This window comes from Pongo abelii, chromosome 19 (genome assembly GCF_028885655.2).
Source record: "Pongo abelii isolate AG06213 chromosome 19, NHGRI_mPonAbe1-v2.0_pri, whole genome shotgun sequence".
Classification (NCBI taxonomy): domain Eukaryota; kingdom Metazoa; phylum Chordata; class Mammalia; order Primates; family Hominidae; genus Pongo; species Pongo abelii.
In genome coordinates this window covers 1,625,243-1,650,231 of record NC_072004.2, presented here as the reverse complement: position 1 = coordinate 1,650,231, position 24,989 = coordinate 1,625,243, and the positions used below count along the sequence as shown (strand labels likewise).

Here is a 24,989-nt window from a genome sequence, read left to right as displayed (position 1 = left end):
GTAGTAAAAGCTTTGAAAGAATTTACGAGCCATTTCTGATGAAATCCTGAGGACTTAAAAAAACCTGCACATGGTAAACTGCGTGTTTTTCCACGATCAACACTGCATTGAACAGTGAAACCAAAAGCATTTCCATGAAAATCAGGCAACTGCTGACGTTACCATCGTCCAACGAAGTTTTGACAGTGCTGTCCATATAGTAAAATTAAAAAAAACAACAAAATGACAAATATGAGAATAAGGAATGCGGGGTACGGTGGCTGACGCCTGTAATTTCAGCACTTTGGGAGGCCGAGGCAGGCAGATCACGAGGTCAGAAGATCGAGACCATCCTGGCTAACATGGTAAAACCCCGTCTCTACTAAAAATACAAAAAAATTAGCCAGGTGTGGTGGCACATGCCTGTAATTCCAGCTACTCGGGAGGCTGAGGCAGGAGAATCGCTTGAACCCAGGAGGTGGAGGTTGCGGTGAGCTGAGATTGTGCCATTGCACTCCAGCCTGGGCAACAAGAGTGAAACTCCATCTCAAAAAAAAAAAAGAGAATAAGGAGATAATGCAATTGTGTATCTAGAAAACCTGAAACCAAATGGACACATACTATTTTCTTGGATGAAAAGACTTAATATCAAATATTATCTAAAATTAAGAAAGTTATTTGTATTCCAACAAGACTTTTGCTTGCTTTTTTATTTATTTTTGAGACAAGGTCTTGCTCTCTGTCGCCCAGGCTAGAATGCAGTGGCACTATCACAGCTCACTGCAGCCTTGACTTGTGGGACTCAAACAATCTTCCCACCTCAGCCTCCTAAGTAGCTGGCATCACAGGCATCCACCACCGCACCCGGCTAATTTTCAGATTTTTCGTAGAGACAGGGTCTCCCTATGCTGCTCAGGCTGGTCTCAAACTCCTGGGCTCAAGCAGCTCTCCCACCTCAGCTTCCCAAAGTGCTGAGATTACAGGTGTGAACTACTCAGCCTCCCAAAGTGCTGGGATTCCAGGTGTGAACTACTGTGCCTGGCTGCTTGGTATTTTGGGCTTGGCAACTCTAAAATTCATATGGAGGAATAAATATAAGAACAGCCAACAGGCCGGGCGCAGTGGCTCACGCCTGTAATTCCAACACTTTGGGAGGCCGAGGCAGGCGGATCACGAGGTCAGGAGATCGAGATCATCCTGGCTAACACAGTGAAACCCCGTCTCTACTAAAAATACAAAAAATTAGCCGGGCGTGGTGGTGGGCGCCTGTAGTCCCAGCTACTCGGGAGGCTGAGGCAGGAGAATGGCGTGAACCCGGGAGGCAGAGCTTGCAGTGAGCCGAGATCGCACCACTGCACTCCAGCCTGGGCGACAGAGCGAGACTCCATCTCAAGGAAAAAAAAAAAAAAAAACAAAACAGCCAACAAAAATTTGGAGGGAAAAAGTAAAGAAAGACATTGTCTATAAATTACTAAATAGTCTACAGAGAAGTTTAACTGAAACTCTATGGAGTATAATTTGAAGTACTGGCAAGAACGGGGAGAAACTCCACACTCGCGCTGTTGGCAGGGAGGTAAACTGGTGTATACACTTTGAACAATAGCTTGGGAGTTCCTCAAAAAGTTAACCGTAAAGTGACCATTTAGCCTAGCAATTCCTTTCCTAGACAGATTATCTATAAAAGAAATGGAAACATCTGTCCACAAAAAACTTGTACACAAATGTTCATAGAATTATTAGTAATAGCAAGCAGGTAGAAACAATCTGAATGCCCATCAACTAACGAATAGATACACAAAATGTGATGTATCTAGACAACAGAGGATTATTCTGCCATAAAAAGGAACAGGCTGGGTGCGGTGGCTCACACCTGTAATCCCAGGACTTTGGGAGGCTGAGGCGGGTGGATCACAAGGTCAGGAGTTTAAGACTAGCCTGGCCAAGATGGTGAAACCCCGTCTCTACTAAAAATACAAAAAAAGTAGCCAGGCATGGTGGCACGCATCTGTAATCCCAGCTACCCATGAGGCTGAGGCAGAGAATTGCTTGAACCCGGGAGGCAGAGGTTGCAGTGAGCCAAGATGGCACCATTGCACTCCAGCCTGGGCAAGAAAAGCTTGTCACCCAGGATGGAGTACCATGGCGCAATCTTGACTCACTGCAATCTCTGCCTCCCGGGTTCAAGCAATTCTCTGCCTCAGCCTCCTGGGTAGCTGGGATTACAGGTGTGCACCACCATGCCCGGCTAATTTTTGTATTTTTAGTAGAGACGGGGTTTCACCATGTTGACCAGGCTGGTCTCAAACTCCTGACCTCAGGTGATCTGCCTGCCTCGGCCTCCCAAAGTGCTGGGATTACAGGCATGAGCCACCGTGCCTGGCTGATAATTATTTTTTAAAATATTACTAATACACAGTATGTTGACAAGCTTAATGGCAAACACTTCTTTTTAAATAACATGTTTATTGAGATATCATTCACATACCATAATGAATTCACCCTTTCAGAGTGGATAATCCTATGGGTTTTACATTTCGCAGTTATGCAAGCATCACCACTACCTAACTTTAGAACATTGTCGTCATCGCCAAAAGAAACCATGTGTACAATGACAGTCACTCCACACTCTACCACCCCTGAGAACCAGTCATTGAATTTGTTTCTATGGATTTGTCTATTCAGAGATACACTGTTTTTTTTTGTTTTTTTTTTTTTCTGGAGATGGGGTCTTGCTCTGTAACCGAGGCTGGAGTCTCGGCTCACTGCAACCTCTGCCTCCTGGGTTCAAGCGATTCTCCTGCCTCAGCCTCCTGAGTAGCTGAGATTACAGGCGGCACCTGCCACCACGCCCAGCTAATTTGTGTATTTTTAGTAGAGATGGGGTTTCACCATGTTGGCCAGGATGGTTTCGATCTCCTGACCTTGTGATCTGCCCCACCTCAGCCTCTCAAAGTGCTGCGATTACAGGCATGAGCCACTGTGCCTGGCCAACAGATACTCTTATATAATATCTATGAGTAGAATTGGTATACTTTCCACAGATGTTCTTTGACCCCACAATACAAATTCTAATAATCTGTTATTCAGAAATAAAAGCATAAACATATTAAGATAAAGTACAAGAATGACTACTCAAGTCTTGTTTAGAATAAACCTGAATGGTCACCAAAAAAGCAAGGAGTAAATAAACCCAGCCACACACACAGGCTCTCAGCAGAGGTACAAAAGAATACGAGGCAAGCCTCCAAGCTGAGGCAGTGCCATCAGGCAAAGCCCAGGGGAGCGGAGCTCTCTCCGTGACTGGAGAGAGTGGGCTGTGAAGTTTCCCAGCAAGGACTGCACTCAATCCCAGCAACGCTTCCACCCTCTCCCATAACCACGCCCTGGAGGACAGAAAAGTGGCTGCAAAGCACCACTTAAGCGCTCCAAGGTAGCCTGGAGTGGAAGATAAAAGCTCCCAAGTGAGAAGGTTGGCAACATGTACCTAGCCTAGACTATGTCAGAGCAAATACCAAGTCTGGACAGGACTGTCCACGTTAAGCATGAACAAAATAAAAAAGGGATGATGACAAAGCAACAATACAATACACAATAATGCGTAGAAGGGAAAGGAACGGGGAGGCAAAGCCGATTAAAGAACCCACTCTAGAAGAAAGTGCAAGCCAAGAAAAGGAGTGACACTTCTCAAAAGAGATTGGCAAAATAAGTACGACTATATAAATCCAACAAATTAACGGCCAAAAGATGAGCTAAAACAAGAGACTAAGAAGAAAAGGGAGACTGAACAGCTAAGAAAAAAACAGAACAAAATCAATATTATTATACATCTAATAATTTATAAAGATTGAGGAGCAGAAGCGAGAAAACTAAAAACTGTACTATTATGTTGGAAAACCTCGAGGCGAGGCAACGCATCCATCAGAAAAAAGGTTAAAGTAAAGACCTATACGGAGATCAGTTATCTACAACGTATGTAAAAACTGGGACTCAATAAGTGAAATAGAAAACAACATTAAAGAATAACACACAGAAAAACTTCCTTGAAAAGAACTGAATCTGCAGACTGAACGAGCATACCACATACCAGGAAAAAAAAAGAATATGGACAACTGACATCGAGGCATAGCCTGGTTAAGTACTGAATTTGAGGTATAAAGAAAAAAAAATCTTCAGGAATATAGGTAGAAAAAGCAAAACTTATTAGCTGGCCATGGTGGTGAGTGCCTGTAGTCCCAGCTACTCAGGAGGCTGAGGTGGGAGAATCACCTGAGCCTGGGAGGTCAAGGCTGCAGTGAGCCCTGATGGTGCCACTGCACTCCTGCCTGGGCAATCAGAGTGAGGTCTCGGGGGTAAAAATAAAAAAAAAAAAAAGCAAAGCTTTCTACAAGGGAAGAAATCAAACCAGGCTGGCCTTAAGACTTTTCCAAATCAGCCAGGTGGGGTGGCTCACGCCTGTAATCCCAACTTTGGGAGGCTGAGGCAGGTGGATCATGAGGTCAGGAGTTCGACACCAGCCTGACCAACATGGTGAAACCCCGTCTCTACTAAAAATACAAAAATTAGCTGGGCATGGTGGTGGAGCACGTCTGTAATGCCAGCTACTCAGCAGGCTGAGGCAGGAGAATCACTTGAACCCAGGAGGCGGAGGTTGCAGTGAGCCAAAATCATGCCACTGCACTCCAGCCTGGGCAACAGAGCAAGACTCTGTCTCAAAAAACAAACAAACAAACAAACAAACAAAAAAACTTCTCCAGATCCACATTCAATGCCAGAAGACAAAATTCTGAGGGTAAAGCCACATAACCTAAGAATAGACAGCCAGGCAAGCTATCATTTTAGTATAAAGACCAACAGGCTGATAATGGGGAATACGGCACTAAAGAGCCAGTCCAAAAAAAGTTCTTGAGTGAAATCCAACCAACATAGAGATAAAGAGGTAGGAAAAAAGAACACCTGGAGAAAACGTAAGAGTCCTAAAATCAGTGTAACAGAATTTTTAAAAACCAATTACTTAAACCTTTTAGTATTGTTGATCGTTTTTCATCTTGGTTTTTGTTTTTGTTGTTTTGGTCTTTTCTGAGACAGGGTCTTACTCTATTGCCCAGTCTGGAGTGCAGTGGCGTGATCTCAGCTCACTGCAGCCTTCACGGCTCAGGGCTCAGGCCAGTCTCTCCTCAGCCTTCCGAGTAGCTGGGACCACAGGCACGTGCCACGAAGCCCGGCTAACTTTTCTTTTTTTTCATAGAGACAAAGTCTCACCATATTGTCCAGGCTGGTCGCAAACTCCTGGGCTCAAGTGATCCTCCCTACCTGGTCTCCCAAAGTGTTGGCATGACAGGTGAGAGCCACTGCATCTTGCCTAAAATAAGTCATTTTTTAGAAATGAGAGTAACAGTTCTGTTCATCATTGTACCTCTAGCATGCTGTAACTTGTCCATGTACGACACATTCTTTTTTTAAAATTTTTTTTTTTTAGAGATGACCTCTTTCTGTGCTGCCCAGGCTGGAGTGCGGTGGTGCAATCACAGCTCACTGCAGTCTCAAACTCCTGGGGTTAGGGAATCCTCCCACTTCAGCCTCCCATGTAGCTAGGACTGTAGTGTGTGCCACCACACCTCACTAATTTAATTTTTTTTTGTAGAGACAGGGCCTGGCTATGTCACCCAGGCTGGTCTCAAACTTCTGGCCTCAAGCAATCCTCCCACCCTAGCCCCAAAAAGTGCTGAGATTACAGGCATGAGTCACCACATGTGGTTCAATGTATTCTATATTGGCTAAATACAGCATTTAACACAAAAGATTCAAGATTGCACACACACATACACAAAGCAGCATTACAAAATAATTATCGTTTTCAGCTGTAAAATAAAGTACCTCTTTTCATTAAAAGATACTTTTGAGGCTGGGCGTGGTGGCTCGCACCTGTAATCCCAGCACTTCGGGAGGCTGAGGTGGGCAGATTGCCTGATCTCAGGAGTTTGAGACCAGCCTGGGCAACATCGCAAAACCCCGTTTCTACCGAAAACAAACAAAAAAGATAAGATCCTTTTGGAGGAAATCCTAAAAACGCCGCTTCTGAAGAAATTAGAAATAACAAGATTTCTGCATTCTACTTTAATCTTCTGCTCTGAAATTTCCAACTTGTTTCCATGTTTCTCCTCCTTGGGTGCCATGTGTTAGCTACACCTGAGTTCTTAACCGAATAGCTGCAAATTCTTAGCTGAAAACTCACTATTGCCTTTTTTATTCCTAAATTCGTTCCCATTCTACAATACAATAAGACAGAAAAAAACACACCACATACCTTCCATCTTTCAGAGTGTTCACAATAAATCTGTTAATCTGGCAAACACAGTTGCTGGACAATTGTTCTTGCTCCACAAGAGGGTTCAACTGTGTTGCCAACATGAAAGCTGAAAAGCACAGAGATTTCTTTAGCCTCCAAAATCCTGCAGTCTTAAGACTCTGAAAGCTACTCATACCTGTGCTAAAAAAGAAAAATGCCTTAAATATGCTCCTGAAATTAAAACTAGTCAGACTCTGCAGAGTGAAAAACTATGTATTTTGCTGCCTGTTAAACATTTGCTGCTACTCTTAAATGTGTGAATTTGTTAAAGTGGCCAAAATCATTTAAAAATTCTCTCCTTTCTCCCCTTTACAGCTTCCAACACAGAAATAAAACCCCAGAAAAGGAAAGTATAGGGCAGCTGACCCATCGCACTCACTCAATGTCAATATCATCCTTAGGGAAATTAATCAGAGAAAACACAGAATACCAGTTACAGAAAATTAATTAAGCCACGTGGCAGCTTTCCACTGCCTCCAGTCTATTGCTAGAATGCTCTCTGACAGCTGCAATTCTGTCGGAAGGAAGTACATAGCAAGTATGGACTTCACGAATGCCCCCAAATTATGGCAACCAAAGGGCTGGGTGTGCTTCTACTATTTAAATACTTACACATTTCTAGATGGATACACCATACTCACAGGATAGAGTGTTCAATCCATCACTCATGAGCAGTCGATAACGCGGCGGACTATTCCCCGTAGTAATGGGACGGATGTTCTAGGACAGAAAACTTGATTCATTAGCCAGGTTGTCAGCCCCATCCCCAGGGATACATAAACCGAAGTGGCAGGAGAGCGGGTTTGCCATTAGTTCAACACAAACTAACTGTCTGCCCATTCTCTTGACACTTAAATCCAAGTAAAAGAAAATTGGATTTGATGATTTTCCCACTAACCTCCCTCGACTAACATTATTAAACACAACAGAGAGGGAAGTAAAACAAGCTGCCCATACTCTTGTGTTCTCACCCCTGACTCAAATTTGGTTAAAAATCAATTACCAAAATAATAATAATAATAATGAAGCACCCAATATACACAAGGTGCTGTGTAGCAAACATGCCAAAAATACAAAATGAATAAAAAGAATCCTTGTCCTGAAGGGGCTAACAACTGGGGTGGAGATGGAGGCAGAGAGACGTAAGTGACATGTGTCCGTGATCAGGTGGCAGAGCCGAGACCTTTATCCCCACCTGAGAGAGAGCAGAGGCAGGTTTCCAAAGGAAGTGAAACTTGTACCCAGAGCCCCAAGCTGACCCACAGCTCATGTGGTGCAGCAGAGAGACCCATCAGACCGGCCGACTGAAAACCTGCAGGCGTGAGCCCGTCATTCTGCTTCTATTTTTCAAAACTCCCACTGAAGTTTGAGAACCCTTTAAATAAATGATGTGTTAACTGAAGAATGTTAAGGAGACAAGTTCATACTAGATATATTTCTGGAGGTCATATGAAAGGCCAATGTGAACAAGACAAACCTAAGGGCAGGAAAGGCAAGTAGCACCACAGTCATCTATCAACAGTGGGGAGGCAGAGAGAGGCAAAGCCTTCAGTCTGAACCTCCAAAGACAGTAGAACTCAGCAGCTCACATAGTAACATTTTCAAAAAGCCTGGCTGCTCTCTCAGGGTTACGATGTAGACTGGCCTATTTTTTGTGACTGGGGGGGAGTTTCCGAAAGTGGACAAATCTGTCTGTCCTTCATCAAACGTAACTTGTAATTCGATGACTCTAAAGAAGTTGACATGGAACATAACACACGCAGGTACTTACGATGACTTGGAGGATGGGCTTTATGTTTGTATCCCCCTTCTGCATGATGGCCTGAGGGAGTAAAAACAGGTTTGTGTGAGATAGGCACTCAAATCATGATGAAAATGACATGTTTTTATAGTTGGTATTTGGAATATACAGATAAGATTGTTAAAAGAGCCTATTCAGAGCCTGTCAGCTGAAGCGTCTAGTTTATCACTCTGGACAAATCATAAAATGATAAGAGGGAGATACGTGTTTTACAACAAGGAAACAGTACATCTCTAACACCAGTAACCCATATGTACTCGTTATTCATAACAGCCATTCATTTCCCTCTAGTGCTCATTAACAGGGAATTAGATAAATAAATCCTATATACATTAAAGAGATAATAAGGGAGTATTAGGAACAACTTTATTAAACAACCAAGATAAAGTGGATAAGTCCCTCAAAAAATACAAATTATCAAAACTGATACAAAAGAAAATCTATATAGCTCTATATCTATTAAAGAAATTGAATTTATAATTCTAAATATTCCAAAAGAGAACACTCTAGGTCCAGATGGCTTTATTGGTGAATCCTATCTAACATTTAACAACAAACAAACAAAAAACTTGCATAAATTATTTCAGAAAATAGAAAAGACAAGACTTTCTTTCCAAGTCATTTTATGATGTTAGGTTTACTATGACAGAAAAAAAAACAAAGACTGCCCCATGTAGAGGTTCATGCCTATAATCCTAGCACTTTGGGAGGCCGAGGTGGGAGGACTGCTTTGAGCCCAAGAGTTCAAGACCAGCCTAGGCAACATAGCGAGACTCTGTTTAAAAAAAAATCTTCCACAAAATAATAGCAAATCAAATCCAGCACTATCTAAAATGGATAATATGTCATGACCAAGTGTGATTTATCCAAGGAAGGCAAGGTTTACGCAACATCTGAAAAATCAATGTAATTTGTCACATTCACAGAATAGAGAAAAATCATTATCAACTGAATAGATACAGAAAAGGCAACACTTATTCATTATAAAGTCTCAGCAAACTAGGCATAGAAGTAATGCTTAAACTGATAGCTGACATCTACAAAAAAAATCTACGGTTACCATCACACTTAACAGTAAAACACAATAATATGCTACTAACATCGGGAATAAGGCAAGGATATACCTCTTAACACCTTTATTCAATGTGGTATGAGAGGTTCTAACTAATGCAATAAGGCAAGGGAAAAAAAGGCATAAAGATTAAAAAGGAACTGGCTGGGCAAGGTGGCTTGTAATCCCAGCACTTTGGGAGGCCGAGGCGGGCAAATCACTTGAGCTCAGGAGTTTGAGACCAGCCTGGCCAACATGGTGAAACCCTGTTTCTACCAAAAAATAAAAAATTAGCTGGGCGTGGTGGCGCATGCCTGTAATCCCAGCTGCTGGGGAGGCTGAGACAGGAGAATCGCCTGAACCCAGGAGGCGGAGGTTGCAGGGAGCTGAGACCGCACCACTACACTCCAGCCTGGGTGACAGAGTGAGGCTCCCTCTCAAAATAAAAAATAAAAAGATTAAAAAGGAACAGATAAAACTTCCTTTATTTGTAGAAAATATGATCGTTTACATAGAAAATCCTAAGGTAGCTATAAAAACTAGTAAGTTGATTTAGCAAGTTTGCAGGACACAAGGCTAGTGTGGAAAAATCACTTGTATTTCAATATACTAGCAATAAACAACTGAAGAATGAAATTTTCAAAAATGCCACTTAAACACCATCAAAAGAACTTTCTTTTTTTTTTGAGACGGAGTCTCGCTCTGTCGTGCTAGAGCGCGGTGGCGCAATCTCAGCTCACTGCAACCTCTAATGCCCGGGTTCAAGCAATTCTCCTGCTGCAGCCTCCCGAGTAGCTGGGGTTACAGGCATGCACCACCACACCTGGCTAATTTTTGTATTTTTAGTAGAGACAAGGTTTCACCACATTGGCCAGGCTGGTCTCAAACTCCTGACCTCTGGTGATCTGCCCGCCTCAGCCTCCCAAAGTGCTGGGATTACAGGCATGAGCCACCGTGCCGGGCTTCAAAAGTAAATTATTTAGGGATATATTTAACAGTACATATGTAAGAACTGCACACTGAAAATTACCAACAAGGCTGCATATGGCGGCTCTTGCCTATAATCCCAGCATTTCGGAGACGGAAGCAGGAGGATCGCTTGAGCCCAGGAGTTCGAGACCAGTCTGGGCAACATAAGGAGACCCGTCTCTATAAAAAATCAGCCAGGTGGTGGCTCATGCCTGTAATCCCAGCACTTTGGGAGGCCAAGGTGGGAGGATCACGAGGTCAGGAGATTGAGACCACCCTGGCTAACACGGTGAAACCCTGTCTCTACTAAAAATATAAAAAATTAACCGGGCGTGGTGGGACGCGCCTGTAATCCCAGCTATTTGGGAGGCTGAGGCAGGAGAATTGCTTGAACCTGGGAGGTGGAGGTTGCAATGAGCTGAGATCGTGCCACTGCACTCCAGCCTGGGCAGCAGAGAAAGAATCCATCTCAAAAAAAATTAGCCAGGTATGTGGTGCACACCTGTAGTCTCAGCTACTCACAAAGCTGAGGAAGAATCACTCGAGCCCAGGAGGTCTAGGCTGTAGTGAGCTGTGATTGCACCACTGCACTCCAGCCTGGGTGACAAAGCAAGACCCTGTCTCAAAACAAACAAACATCTGTTTTCATTTTCTTTTTCTTTTTTTATGGTACTTTGTTTCTCTATACTTCAGTGTATGCAAAGGGATCAGCACTTAGGGAGGCTGAGACAGGAGGATCGCTAGAGGTCAGGAGTTCGAGACCAACCTGGCCAACATGGCAAAACCCCGTCTCTACAAAAAATACAGAAAGTAGCTGGGTGTGGTGGCACACGCCTATAGTCCCAGCTACTCGAGAGGCTGAGGCAGGAGGATTGTTTGCATCTGGGAAGCAGAGGCTGCAGTAAGGTGAGATGGCACCACTGTACTCTACCTGAGTGACAGTAAAGCTCTGTCTCAAAAAAAAAAAACTAGCTGGGTGCAGTGGTCCCAGCTACTCAGAGGGTGAGGAGGGAGGATCACTTGAGCCAGGGAGATAAAGCTGCAGTAAACTATGATCGTGTATGTCACCGCACTCCAGCCTGGGTGACTAAGTGAGATCCTGTCTCAAAATAAATAAATAAATAAATAAATAAATAAAAATAGAAATGAAGCTGGAGGCCAGGCACGGTGGCTCACCCTTGTACTCCCAGCATTTTGGGAGGCCGAGGCAGGTGGATCACATGAGGTTGGGAGATCAAGACTAGCCCGGCCAGCATAGTGAAACCCTGTCTCTACTAAAAATACAAAAATTGACTGGGTGTGGTGGCGGGCACCTGTAATTCCAGCTATTCAGGAGGCTGAGGAAGGAGAATCGCTTGAACCCGAGAGGTGGAGGTTGCGGTGAGCCGAGATCGCACCACTGCACTCCAGCCTGGCGACAGAGCAAGACTCCATCTCAAAAAAAATAAAAATAAATAAAAATGAAGCTGGAGAATTTATGATGCCAGATTTCAAGATTTACTATAAATCTGCAATGTTTATGACGATGTGGTATTGACATAAGCACCAACATAGAAATCAATTGACATTCCAGAAACAGATACACATATACAGTCCATTGATTTTATCTAAAGTGACTAAGGGGCCGGGCACAGTGGCTCACGCCTGTAATCCCAGCACTTTGGGAGGCCGAGGCAGGCGGATCACGAGGTCAGGAGATTGGGACCATCCTGGCTAACACGGTGAAACCCCGTCTCTACTAAAAATACAAAAAAAAAATTAGCCAGGCGTGGTGGCAGGCGCCTGTAGTCGCAGCTACTCGGGAGGCTGAGGCAGGAGAATGGTGTGAACCTGGGAGGCGGAGCTTGCAGTGAGCCGAGATCACGCCACTGCACCCTAGCCTGGGCGACAGAGCGAGGCTTCGTCTCAAAAAAAAAAAAAAAAAATTAAAAAAATAAATAAATAAAGTGACTAAGTAACTCAACGGAACGGGATAGTGTTTTCAATAAACAGGGCTGGAACAACTGAATATCTATATTAAAAAAAGATCTATATATCACAGATAAAATAGTAAACTTGAAATGCATCACAGACCACAAGGCAAAGCTAAAACTATTAACACTTCTGGAAGAAAACACAGTATAAAAGATTTGTGACCTTGGGTCGGATAGGCAAAGATTTCTTTTTTTTTTTTTTGAGACCGAGTTTCACTCTTGTTGCCCAAGCTAAAGTGCAATGGCGCGATCTTGGCTCACCACAACCTCCATCTCCTGGGTTCAAGCAATTCTCCTGACTCAGCCTCCTGAGTAGCTGAGGTTACAGGCATGCGCCACCACGCCGGACTAATTTTGTATTTTTAGAGACGAGATTTCTCCATGTTGGCCAGGTTGGTCTCGAACTCCCGACCTCAGGTGATCCGCCTGCCTCAGCCTCCCAAAGCGCTGGGATTACAGGCATGAGCCACCGCACCCACCCTAGCAAAGATTTCTTAGGACACACAAACACAACTCTGCAAAAAAAACAAAACAAAAACAAACAAAAAAACACAACCTGATAACTTGGACTTTGTCAAAATTTAAAAGTGCACTTCAAAAAAACAAAATTTCAAAAAAGAAAAGGCAAGTCACAGATGGGGAGAAAATACATATAATATTTATATTTAACAAAAGACTACCAAGAATAAAGAATTCTTACAACTCATTAATAAGCACAAAACCCAATTTTTAGGTGAACAAAAGAAGTGAACAGACACTTCTTTTGTGAAGATATACAAATGGCTAGTAAGCCCACGAAGATGCTCAATGTCATTAGTCACCAGAGAAATACAAATAAAACCACAGTGAGATACCATTACGCGTTCACTAGAATACTCGAAATCAAAGACTGATGACTGGCAAGGATATGGAGCAACTAGAATTCTCATAATCACACTGGAAAAGTTTGGCACTTTCTTTTAAACATTCAATTACCTATGACCCAGCAATTACACTCCTAGATATTTATCCCAGAGAAATGAAAACATATTTCCACAAAAAGATTTGTACTTAAATGGTCATAGCATCTTCATTTATAATAGCCAAAAGAGGAAAATAACCCAAATGTGCAATAATAAGTAAATAAACAAATTTTGTTATACTCATGCAATGGAATACTACTGAGCAATAAAAAGGTACAAATTACTGAATTGACATGGGTAAATCTCAAAAACCATTTTGGTCCACAGTGGTGGCTTGTGCCTGTAATCCCAACACTGTGGGAGGCCAAGGTGGGAGGATCACTTGAGCCCAGGAGTTCAAGATCATCCTGGACAACACACCAAGACTCCTCCTCTACAAAAAATATTTTGAGGCCGGGCGTGGTGACTCACGCCTGTAATCCCAGCACCTTGGGAGGCTGAGGTGGGTGGATCACGAGGTCAAGAGATCGAGACCATCCTGACCACCGTGGTGAAGCCCCGTCTCTACTAAAAATACAAAAATTAGCTGGGGATGGTGGCGCGCGGCTGTAATCCCAGCTACTCGGGAGGCTGAGGCAAGAGAATCGCTTGAACCCAGGAGGCAGAGGTTGCAGTGAGCTGAGATTGCGCCACTGCACTCCAGCCTGGCAACAGAGCAAGACTGTGTCTCAAAAAAAAAAAATTTTTTTTTAATTAGCCAAGAGTGGTGGCATGCACCTGTAGTCCCAGCTACTCAGGAGGCTGAGGTGCGAGGATCTCTTGAGGTCAGGAGGTCAAGGCTGGAGTGAGCCATGACTGTGTCGCTGCACTCCAGCCTGGGTGACAGAGACCCTACCTCTGGGGGTAAAAAAAAAAATTGCTGAAAGAAGCCAGACACAAAAGGATAGATATTATTTGATTCCATTTATATGAAGTCTTAGGAAAGGCAAAACTAACCTACAAAGGTAGAAACCAGAACACTGGTTGCCTAGGGTGAGGACGGAGGTGGGGAAGAAGCAGGAGGAGCTGTGCATTGATGGAAGTATTCTATATCTCCACCGGGGCAATGTGGTTACAGGGGTGCGCACATTTGTCAAAGTTCATCAAGCTGTACACTTAAAATAGGTGCAATTTGGCCGGGCATGGTGGCTTATGCCTGTAATCCCAGCACTGTGGGAGGCCAAGGCAGGCGGATCGTCTGAGGTCAGGAGTTCGAGACCATCCTGGCCAACATGGTGAAACCCCATCACTATTAAAAATACAAAAATTAGCCGGGCGTGGTGGCGTGCACCTGTAACCCCAATTACTAAGGAGACTGAGGCATGAGAACTGCTTGAACCTGGGAGGCAGAGGTTGCAGTGAGCTGAGATCACGCCACTGCACTCCAGCCTGGGCAACAAAAGGAAACTGTCTCAAAAAAAAAAAAAAAGGTGCAATTTACTATACGTAAGTGAAATGTCAATGACAGTTATTTTTCTAAAAAGCAGTTATTCTGGAGAACAGTACTGGACAAGGTAGGGCAGAAGGTCAGTAATTACATTAAACACCTCTTTCTTTCTTATTTTTAAATGAAATAGAGACAGGATGTTGCTATGTTGCCCAGCCTGGTATCAAACTCTTTCTTGGCCTCAAGGGATCCTCCTGCCTTAGCCTCCCCAAGTGCTGAGATTACACATGTGAGCCACCATGCCCGGCCATAAACACCTTTCTATTCCATTTGATTTTAAAACCACGTGCATGTATGAGGGGAATTCAAAAAGTACATGAAAAATATGCACTATGAAAAAACTATGCATGCATTCTAAAAATTTTTTGCACTAAAATAAACTCATACTAACTTGTTATGTCTGAACAAGACCTAGTTTGAGGTACTAAGAAGGATAAGACATCAATTTGAAAAGAGCCCCTATCAGAGCAACATGAATTCTGCTACAATGGAAGCAACAACAAACAACAAATTCAAGGGGAAGCTTGGGTGGAAGAAGGATGAGATCACTTATGAAAGAAAAGTATATGGGGACAATGCTCCAAGGAAATCAGCTGTTTACAAATGGATAACTCATTTTAAGGGACAAGGCCGGCACAGTGGCTCATGCCTATAATCCCAAAGACTTGGTAGGCAAGGCAGGAGAACTGTTTGGAGACCAAGAGTTCGAGACCAGCTTAGGCAAGATGGCGAAACCCCATCTCTACACAAAATTAAAAAAAAAAAATGAGCTGGGCATGGTGGCATGCACCTGTACTCCCAGCTACTCAAGAGGTTGAGGTGGAAGGATCACTTGAGCCCAGGAGTTGGAGGTTGCAGTGAGCTATGATCATGCCACTACACTCCAGCCTGAGAGACAAAGGACAAGACTCTGTCGTTTAAAAAAAATTATGACCAGGTGCAATGGCTCAAGTCTATAATCCCAGGATTTGGGGAAGCCGAGGCAGATCACTTGAGGCCAGGGGTTCAAGACCAGCCTGGCCAACATGATGAAACCTCATCTCTACTAAAAATACAAAAATTAGCTGGGCATGGTGGCACACATCTGTAATCAGTAGACTGAAGCAAAATAATCGTTTGAACCTGGGAGGTGAAGGTTGCAGTGAGTGAGATCGCGCCTCTGCACCCCAGCCTGGGCAACAGAGTGAGACCCTTTAAAAAAAAATCCCTAGTAAGTATATAAAGCAACAAATTTAATACTCAAGGGCACACGTGTTCAAATCTTTACCCCATGGACACATTATTTAACCTCTCTGTACTTCCTTCCTCTGTAAAATGGGAGTATAATAAATAGTTATCTTCCAGGGTTACTTAAGTACTGACTATTAAAGCATCTGTCACATTAGAAATAGTCAAAAACATTAGTTCCCTTCCCCTTTCGTTCTATAATTAAGACACAAATGCTATTTATTCTGTTTACCACAAGAGTTCCACGCATCATCTCTCATTTTACCATGTGACTCTCGCCCAAATGCCTCCACATTTGTGTGGTATTTGCGTACCCTTTGTGGCCTGCGTCTTTTGAACGAAAATGATACCTGCTTTAGCTGATAATCAAAGTCAACAAAGGTTCTCCAACTCATTCCATCATCACAAACACGTGTGAAACTTTCATTCTTCATTTATGAACAACATACTTCACCTACACTGTAAATAGGTTTATAAAATTTTGAGTATTAAAAACATGGCCAGGTGCAGTGGCTCACACCTGTAATCACAGCACTTTGGGAAGCTGAGGCGGGAGGATCGCTTAAGCCCAGGAGTTTGAGACTAGAATGGGCAACAGAGTCAGACCCCATCTCTAAAAAATAAAAAAAGAACTTATCAAATTATTTAATATCTCCATGATCATTCTTTATTTTTTTTTTGAGACAGAGTCTCACTCTGTCACCCAGTCTGGAATGCACTGGTGCAATCTCGGCTCACTGCAACCTCCGCCTCACGGGTTCAAGCAATTATCCTGCCTCAGGCTCTCAAGCAGCAGGGATTACAGGCACATGCCACCACACCCAGCTAATTTTGTATTTTTAGTAGACCAGGGTTTCTCCATGTTGACCAGGCTGATCTCGAACTCCTGACCTCAAGTGATCCACCTGTCTTGGCCTCCTAAAGTGCTTAGATTACTGGCATGAGCCACTGCGCCTGGCCCATGATCAGTCTTTTTAAAAGTGAAGAACCATTCTTTTTTTTTTTTCTTTTGACATGGAGTTTTGCTCTTGTTGCTGGAGTGCAATGGTGCGATCTTGGCTCACCGCAACCTAGATCTACCTCCCGGGTTCAAGAGATTCTCCTGCCTCAGCCTCCCAAGTAGCTGGGATTACAGGCATGCGCCACCACACCTGGCTAATTTTGTATTTCTAATAGAGACAGAGTCTCTCCATGTTTGTCAAGCTGGTCTCAAACTCCCAATCTCAGGTGATCTGCCCGCCTCAGCCTCCCAAAATGCTGGGATTATAGGCACGAGCCACTGCGTCTGGCCTAGAAACATTCTTAATTTGTCTTAAAGACACAAGGTAGCAGCTATAAAGTAAATGAAGGTGACAATTTAAAATCACTTCCCCAGTTTCAACATTCACACATTCCTAATTTATTTCGTTATTCAATTGAGTCCAACAATTCTTCCCGTTCCTGTTTTTCCTCCAAGCTGCCTTTCTTCCCCATTCACCTGTCCCTTTCTTCCCACTGCCTCATTTATTCATGGAACTAGCATTTATTCAGCACCTAAAACTTGCCAGCACTTCTCGAGGTACTGGGGATACGACGCAAAGTAAAATAACCCAGACATGATTGCAGGCCTCATGGAATTTACAGAAAGTATTAGGCCAGGCACGGTGGCTCAAGCCTGTGATCCCAGCATACTGGTGGGCCAAGGTGGGTGGATCTCTCTTTTTTTTTTTTTTTTGAGACGGAATATTGCTCTGTTGCCCCAGGCTGGAGTGCAGTGGCGCGATCTCGGCTCACTGCAAGCTCCGCCTCCCAGGTTCACGCCATTCTCCTGCCTCAGCCTCCCAACTAGCTGGGACTACAGGCGCCCGCCACCATGCCCGGCTATTTTTTTGTATTTTTAGTAGAGACGGGGTTTCACCGTGTTAGCCAGAATGGTCTCGATCTTCTGTCCTCGTGATCCAGCCGTCTTGGCCTCCCAGAGTGCTGGGATTACAGGCATGAGCCACCGCGCCTGGTCAAGTGGGCGGATCTCTTGAGGCCAGGCGTTCAAGACCACCCTGGCCTACATGGCGAAACCCTGTCTCTACTAAAAATACAGAAATTAGCAGGGTGTGGTGGTGGGCACCTGTAATCCCAGCTACTAGGGAGGCTAAGACAGGAGAATCGCTTGAACCCCGGAGGCAGAGGTTGCAGTGAGCTGAGAATGTGCCACTGCACTCCAGCATGGGCAACAGAGCAAGACTCTGTCTCAAAACAAACAAACAAACACACACAAAAATAATTTTAAAATGTTAGAAAGAAACTGATAAATCAAACATAAAACTGTATCTGTAATTATTAATAAGTAACATAAATACTGAGCATTTACTATGCATCAGTGTGCTAAGCACTTTAAATTTAATAACTCACTCCATCCTCCTACTAACCTTATGCAATAGATATCATTGCCCTCATTTTACAGAAAAGAAACAGTTTAGTATCTTGCCTCAAGACATGCATCTACTAAGTGAATGGGGTCGTGCGCGGTGGCTCACGCCTGTAATCCCAGCACTCTGGGAGGCCGAAGCAGGTGGATTGCTTGAGGTCAGGAGTTCGAGACCAGCCTGGCCAACATGGTGAAACCCCATCTCTACTAAAAATACAAAAATTAGCCAGGCATCATGGCAGTCTCCTGTAATCTCAGCTACCTGGGAGGCTGAGGGAGGAGAACTGCTTGAACCCAGGAGGCAGAGGTTGCAGTGAGCCAAGATCGTGCCACTGCACTCCAGCCTGGGCAACAGAGCGAGACTCCATCTCAAAAAGAAAAAAAATAAATCAATCAATAAGTGAATGAACAGGAATTGGGGTCTCAAAGGGATTTAGCCTAGTAAGGGAAGTCACAAATGAGCTGAGATATGAAGATACTGTTTGCCAGTGTGGGGAAGAGTGAAGAACCACCCAGGCGATGGGAAGAAGGAAAAGAATGTTCAGGGCCGGGCACGGTGGCTCACGCCTGTAATCCCAGCACTTTGGGAGGCTGAGGCGGGTGGATCACCTGAGGTTGGGAGTTCGAGACCAGCCTGGGCAACATGGTGAAACCCCCGTGTCTACTAAAAATACAAAAAATTACCCGGGTGTGGTGGTACATGCCTGTAATCCCAGCTACTCTGGAGGCAGAGGCACGAGAATTGCCTGAACCCGGGAGGCAGAGGTTGCAGTGAGCCGAGATTGTGCCACTGCACTCCAGCCTGGGGCGGTAGTGGGGGGGTATGGGGAGAAAGAGCGAGACTCCGCCTCAAAAAAAAAGAAAAAAAAAAAAGGCCGGGCGCAGTGGCTCACGCCTGTAACCCCAGCACCTTGGGAGGCCGAGGCGGGAGGATCACAAGGTTAGGAGATCGAGAACATCCTGGCTAACACGGTGAAACCCCATCTCTACTAAAAAATACAAAAAATTAGCCGGGCGTGGTGGCGGGTGCCTGTAGGCCCAGCTATTGGGGAGGCTGAGGCAGAAGAATGGCGTGAACCCGGGAGGCAGAGCTTGCAGTGAGCCGAGATGGCGCCACTGCACTCCAGCCTGGGTGACAGAGCGAGATTCCATCTCAAAAAAAAAAAAAAAAAAAGTTCAAAGGCCCTGTGGAAGAAGTTAGGAGTATGGAACACACCAGAAATCTAAATTTTAAAAAAAATGTGGGGGTGACTGGAGAGGTAGGCTGAGAGTATGCCATGGATGGGAATAGTGGCAGGAAGGTATGCTGAGTGGAAGTCAGCAGCTCAGGCAAAAAAAATGATGGTGCCAGTATGGATGGAGAGAAGCCGGTGGGCTTGATAGATCTACGCGGAGGTAAAATACACTTCACTTGGTGAGGGACTGGACGCCCAGGTGATGGACAATGTAGGAGGAATGATTTCTCAATTTCTGGTTAGCACTGAACTGAACAGATAATGGTGCCATCCGTGGAGAGAGAGATCAAGAGGCCCAGACTTAGAAAGATAAAGAATTTGCTTTGGGATATGTATAATGAACTTAAAACCCTCTGAAGCATGGAAGAAGCAGACAGATGACAGAAGTTTGTCTTTTAGAGTAAAGGTGGCTCAGTACAAAGAAATTTGTGAGCAACTGACATACATTAATAGATGGCAATGGAATTGCCTTGGGGACGGGCGCGGTGGTTTACGCCTGTAATTCCAGCATTTTGGGAGGCCGAGGCGGGCGGATCACTTGAGGTCTGGTGTTCGAGATCAGCCTGGCCAACACGATGAAACCAGTCTCTAATAAAAACACAAAAAGTAGTCGAGTGTGGTGGCGCACACATGTAGTCCCAGCTACTCGGGAGGCTGAAACAGGAGACTCGCTTGAACCCGAGAGACGGAGGTTGCAGTGAGCCGAGATCGCGCCTCTGCACTCCAGCCTGAGCGACACTCACTGTCGCCCAGGCTGGAGGAAAAAAAAAAAATTGCCTCGGGAGTCAAGAGGGCCTAGAGGGAGCCTTGATTCAACAAAAATTTACAAAGAGGGGCCTGCAAATAAGACGGGGATAGACCTGCCAAGCTGAGCCACTAAAACCCAAGGAAAAGGGTGTGACCAGAAGCAAGCAGGGCTCCAGCGCAAACGCTGCTGAGAACTCAGGTAAGCTGAAAACAGAAAAGGGCTGGATTTAGCAACTTGGAGTCCACTGGTACCTTCAGCCAGCGTTTTCTACAGCGATCAAGGGGATGACTGGAGTGGGTTAAAGAGTTGATGAGAGGCGAGGAAAGGAAGTGGCTGAAACCAGACAAGAAGTTTGGCTGTGGGTGGGGAAAGGAGAAGAGACAGAAAGTGTCCGCAGGTGGAAGATGTAGAGAAAGGGAAGCGCTTATTTAGTTTGTTCTTAAGTAGGAATAATGTGAGCATGTTTTAAAGACGATCGAAAGAATGCTTTGAAGAGGGGGTGATGACACTAGAAGGAAGCTCGGCGGGTCCCCACCGCCCCCCGCCATCTCCTCCCCTCGCGTTCATTCCCCGTCGCCCCGGGCTCCCCTCCCCCTCTCCACTCCGCGAGGCTCGGGGCCGCAGCCACCCCAGACCGCCGGCCCGGCCCCCGGCACCTCCTCACCGCAATGGCCCCCTCGCTCAGTTGGCCGACCATGGCTCCACCGGCCAGACTTCCGCGCGGACCCCGCAACAGCTCGAGCTTCCCCTCCCGGGTCCCGCGCGCTGCGCAGTTATTGGCCCGAGAAGTTGCGCGCGCCGCTCCCGCCCCGACGTGCGCGCGGCTCAGGGGCGGGCCCGGGCGCTGCGCAGCCGCCGCATTGGCCGAGGCGCGGCCCACGTGACCCACCCGTGGTCCCAAGCGAGGCCTGGCGCTGGTCGTCGGACGCGGTGCGGGGCGGTGCGGGGCGGAGCGGGGCGTCAAGGGGCGCGCCAGGAGCTGCGCGGGCGCTGGGAGGGAGTCCGGGGCCCAGTTCCCGGCGCCTCTGAGCGGCTCTCGAGGCGTTCTCGCCTCGGTCTCTGGCGAGTGCACGGGTTGGTATCCCAGAGGAGGTTAAAGCTGTTCCTTGAGACCTCAGCTGCTAAATAGGGTCGCAGCAGTGACCCGGTTCCTCCAGCAACGCGGGGCTGACTTCCCGCCCGAGCCAAGCCCTGAGCTTGGCACCGTGGCGGTAGGGGGTCGGGGGTGTCTCCGAAAGGGAATCAGACCCGGCCCCCGTCCTTGGAGAAGAGGACAGTGTGTGGGGGCACTTTATGCCGTGAGTAACCCCACCGCCAGGTAGACGTGGTACAGGCCCCACGGGTGTTGGAATCACAGCTGGGAAATCAGGGACGCCTTCCCGGAGGAGGTGCCATTTGAGCCGAGTCGAAGAACGTGTGGGAATTTTCCAGGTGGACTCCATAAGCCAGGGTAGGGTTGGTCCGGAAAGCATGACTAGCCTATGCCAAAACATTGGAGAGATGAAATAGCTTGGCAAGCCAGGGATAGCAATGAGTAGTTCAGTATGCAAGGGTGCAGAGGAGTAAGTGACACCTGAGAATTAGAAAGTCAGCCAAGGGTCAAGTAAGGACGGTTTTGTCCTGGGCTTCCCGGTATGCTTGGAGTAGCGTCGATGAATTTAAGGCAGAGCACTGACTTCTGTCTCAGTGTTGGAGGCTGGATTGAAAGTGGGGAGTGGTGCCAATGGCATGGACACTAATTATGACACTCTAGGAAGAATGCCAGACGAGATGGTGAGGACTTAATCCGAATGCTGAACTATGTAAGAGAGAGAAATACCTTGTTAATTGAATAGTTGCTGGGGTGGGTGAGAAAGAAAAATCTGGGATGTGTCTCAGGTTTCAGACTTGAGAAACTAGAGAGGGATCAGGCCGGGCACGGTGGCTCACGCCTGTAATCCCAGCGCTTTGGGAGGCCGGGCTGGCGGATCACCTGAGGTCAGGAGTTCGAGACCAGCCTGGCCAACATGGTGATACCCCGTCTCTACTAAAAATACAAAAATTAGCTGGGCGTAGTGGCACGCATCTGTAATCCCAGCTACTCAGGAGGCTGAGGCAGGAGAATTGCTTGAACCTGAGAGGCGGAGGGTGCAGTGAGCCGAGATCGTGCCACTGCACTCCAGCCTGGGCAGCAGAGCAAGACTCTGCCTCACAAAAAAAAAAAAAAAAAGACACTAGAGGATCTAAGAGGACACGGATGGTAGCTATCTAGTCAGCTTCGTCTTTGTATAACCATCACCTGCATGGTGCCTGTGACAAAGTAGTCTTTCAGTAAATACTTCTGAATGGAAGGATGTTGAGTGAATTGCTGTAAGAGAATATAGATACTTCCTTAGCATATAAACTAGAGGAAAAGACCACAAGAATTGGTTTTATTGCTTCAGGCTTCCTTGAATGAAATCTTGATTTTTTTTTTTTTTTCGAGACAGAGTCTTGCTCTGTCGCCCAGGCTGGAGTGCAATGGCACGATCTCAGCTCACTGTAACCTCTGCCTCCCCAGTTCACGCAGTTCTCTTGCCTCAGCCTCCCGAGTAGCTGGGACTACAGGTGTGCGCCACCACACCCGGCTAATGTTTTTGTATTTTTAGTAGAGATGGGGTTTCACTGTGTTAGCCAGGATGGTCTCCATCTCCTGACCTCGTGATCCACCCGCCTCGGCCTCCCAAAGTGCTGGGGTTACAGGCGTGAGCCACCGCACCTGGCTGAACTCTTGATTTTCTAAAATTGTGCATTTGTAAGATTCCTGTTTTCTTACTCATTTTATAGATCAAAAGCAGCATGGATCTGCCTGTGGATGAGTGGAAATCATATCTGCTTCAAAAGTGGGCTTCACTCCCGACGTCTGTTCAGGTCACAATTTCTACAGCAGAGACCTTGAGGGATATCTTTCTTCACTCCTCTTCACTTCTTCAGTAAGTAAATCAAGCTTTAACAAGGGAATTGTGAGCTGAAAAATGTTCTATTTTGTCATTTGCTCTGAAGTAATCTGTGTCTCTTTTTCTTAAATAAAGATTGAGTCTTGCTATGTTGCCCCAGGCTGGTCTCAAATTTCTGGGCTCAAGCAGTCCTCCAACCTTGGCCTCCCGAGGTGCTGGGAGTACAGGCGTGAGCCACCATGTCTGGCCCGGTAATATCTCTTTTTGATGGAAAATGCCTGAAGTACTTTTCCTGGTTCGTTTCTATCTCAGCATGTCCTGTGAACTAATTCACTTCTGTCGTCTTACAGGATTAGTTAGATCTTTCCTCAGGAAAGCTCTCCCTGAGCCTCAACTGGGCCATCTTCACTCTTTGTACATTTACAACACCATGTGATTTTCCTTTATATATGTGTGGGCTCTTTTGACTAATGCCTGCCTTTGCCGCTAGATTGTGAACTTCATGAGGGAAGGGATCATGTTTGTATTTGTGTGTCTTTCTTTTTTTTTTTTTTTTTTCGAGACAGGGTCTCGCTCTGTCGCCCAGGCTAGAGTGCAGTGGCGCAATCTCAGCCCACTGCCTCCACCTCCTGGGTTCAAGCGATTCTCGTGTCTCAGCTTCCCGAGTATTTGTGATTGCAGTCGCACACCACCATGCCCAGCTAATTTATTTATTTATTTTTTTTTTTTTTTAATTTTTTGAGACAGGGTCTCACTCTGTCACCCAGGCTGGAGTGCAGTGGCACGATCTCAGCTCACTGCAACCTCCCACCTCCTGGGTTCAAGCGATTCTCATGCCTCAGCGTCCTGAATAGCTAGGATTACAGGCGCACGCCATCATTGCCTGGCTCATATTTTTGTATTTTTAGTAGAGACAGGGTTTCACCATGTTGGCCAGGCTGGTCTCGAACTCCTGCCCTCAAATGATCCGCCCACCTCAGCCTCCCAAAGTACTGGGATTACAGGCATGAGCCACTGTGCCTGGCCTGTTTGTCTTTCTATAGACAAAAATAGTGCAATGTCAAAAAATAAGTGCTCAGTAAACATTAATTGAATGACAACTTGGTAATGTATATAAAGTTCTTAGTTTAGTGACTGGCTCTTATTAGTGCTTAATATGACATATAAAGCAGAACCTTATATATTTGCAGATCCACAAACACACACCTTTCAAGTTCAAGGTTGACATCTTTATCTTTGTGCCAGGAACTGGCATAGTGCCTGGCAGTTAGTAGGTGCTCATATATTAATTGAATGAAATAATGAGTTCAGTTTTGAGGCTTGCCAGTTCAGATACTTGGTACAATTAGGGTTATACTTTTTTTGTTATTCTTCTTTTCTTTTCTTTTCCTTTCTTTTTTTTTTTTTTTTTTTTTTCCAGACAGAGTTTTGCTCTTGTTGCCCAGGCTGGAGTGCTGTGGCGCAGTCTCGGCTCACTGCAACCTCTGCCTCCCGAGTTCAAGTGATTCTCCTGCCTCAGCCTCCCGAGTAGCTGGGATTGCATGCCACCATACCCGGCTAATTTTGTATTTTTAATAGAGATGGAGTTTCGCCATGTTGGGCAGGCTGGTCTCCAACTCCTGGCCTCAGCTGATCCACCTGCCTTGGCCTCCCAAAGTGCTGGGATTGCAGGCATGAGCCACTGCGCCTGGCCCCCTGGTGCTTTTTTATTTCTCATGTGTCTTGCCTATTTGTGTTCCTTGCCCATTTTCTAGCAGGTTGTCTTTCTTTCTCTTGTTCATTTGTAGGAGATCTTCATAAATCTAGCTGTATAATTCTTTGCTATATAAGTTATTATTCGCTATATAAATTATTCCCAATCTGTTTATCTTTTTTACCCTATTTACAATGTAAATTTTTTACATTTACATTGTATATAAATTGTGTATATATGTTTTAAATTTTTAAATTTCC

General features: G+C 45.4%; 2 protein-coding genes across 4 annotated transcripts in view; one reads left to right on the top strand and one right to left on the bottom strand.

Annotated features, from left to right (window-relative positions):
* The window catches only part of RPA1 (replication protein A1), a 68,178-nt gene extending 47,260 nt beyond the window's left edge, over nucleotides 1-20,918 (bottom strand). The window contains 4 exon segments of one of the 3 annotated variants that reach the window (NM_001132818.1): nucleotides 6,284-6,392; nucleotides 6,967-7,045; nucleotides 8,097-8,147; nucleotides 20,786-20,918. In NM_001132818.1, coding sequence (NP_001126290.1) covers nucleotides 6,284-6,392; nucleotides 6,967-7,045; nucleotides 8,097-8,147; nucleotides 20,786-20,818 — 272 coding nt within the window. In that variant the 5' untranslated portion in view covers nucleotides 20,819-20,918. 3 annotated transcript variants of the gene reach the window in all.
* A 168-nt stretch (nucleotides 20,919-21,086) lies between these two features.
* The window catches only part of SMYD4 (SET and MYND domain containing 4), a gene marked incomplete at its 5' end in the record, with an annotated part of 49,839 nt that continues 45,936 nt past the window's right edge, over nucleotides 21,087-24,989 (top strand). Inside the window, 2 exon segments of the mRNA NM_001134122.1 lie at nucleotides 21,087-21,195; nucleotides 22,927-23,072. Coding sequence (NP_001127594.1) covers nucleotides 22,939-23,072 — 134 coding nt within the window.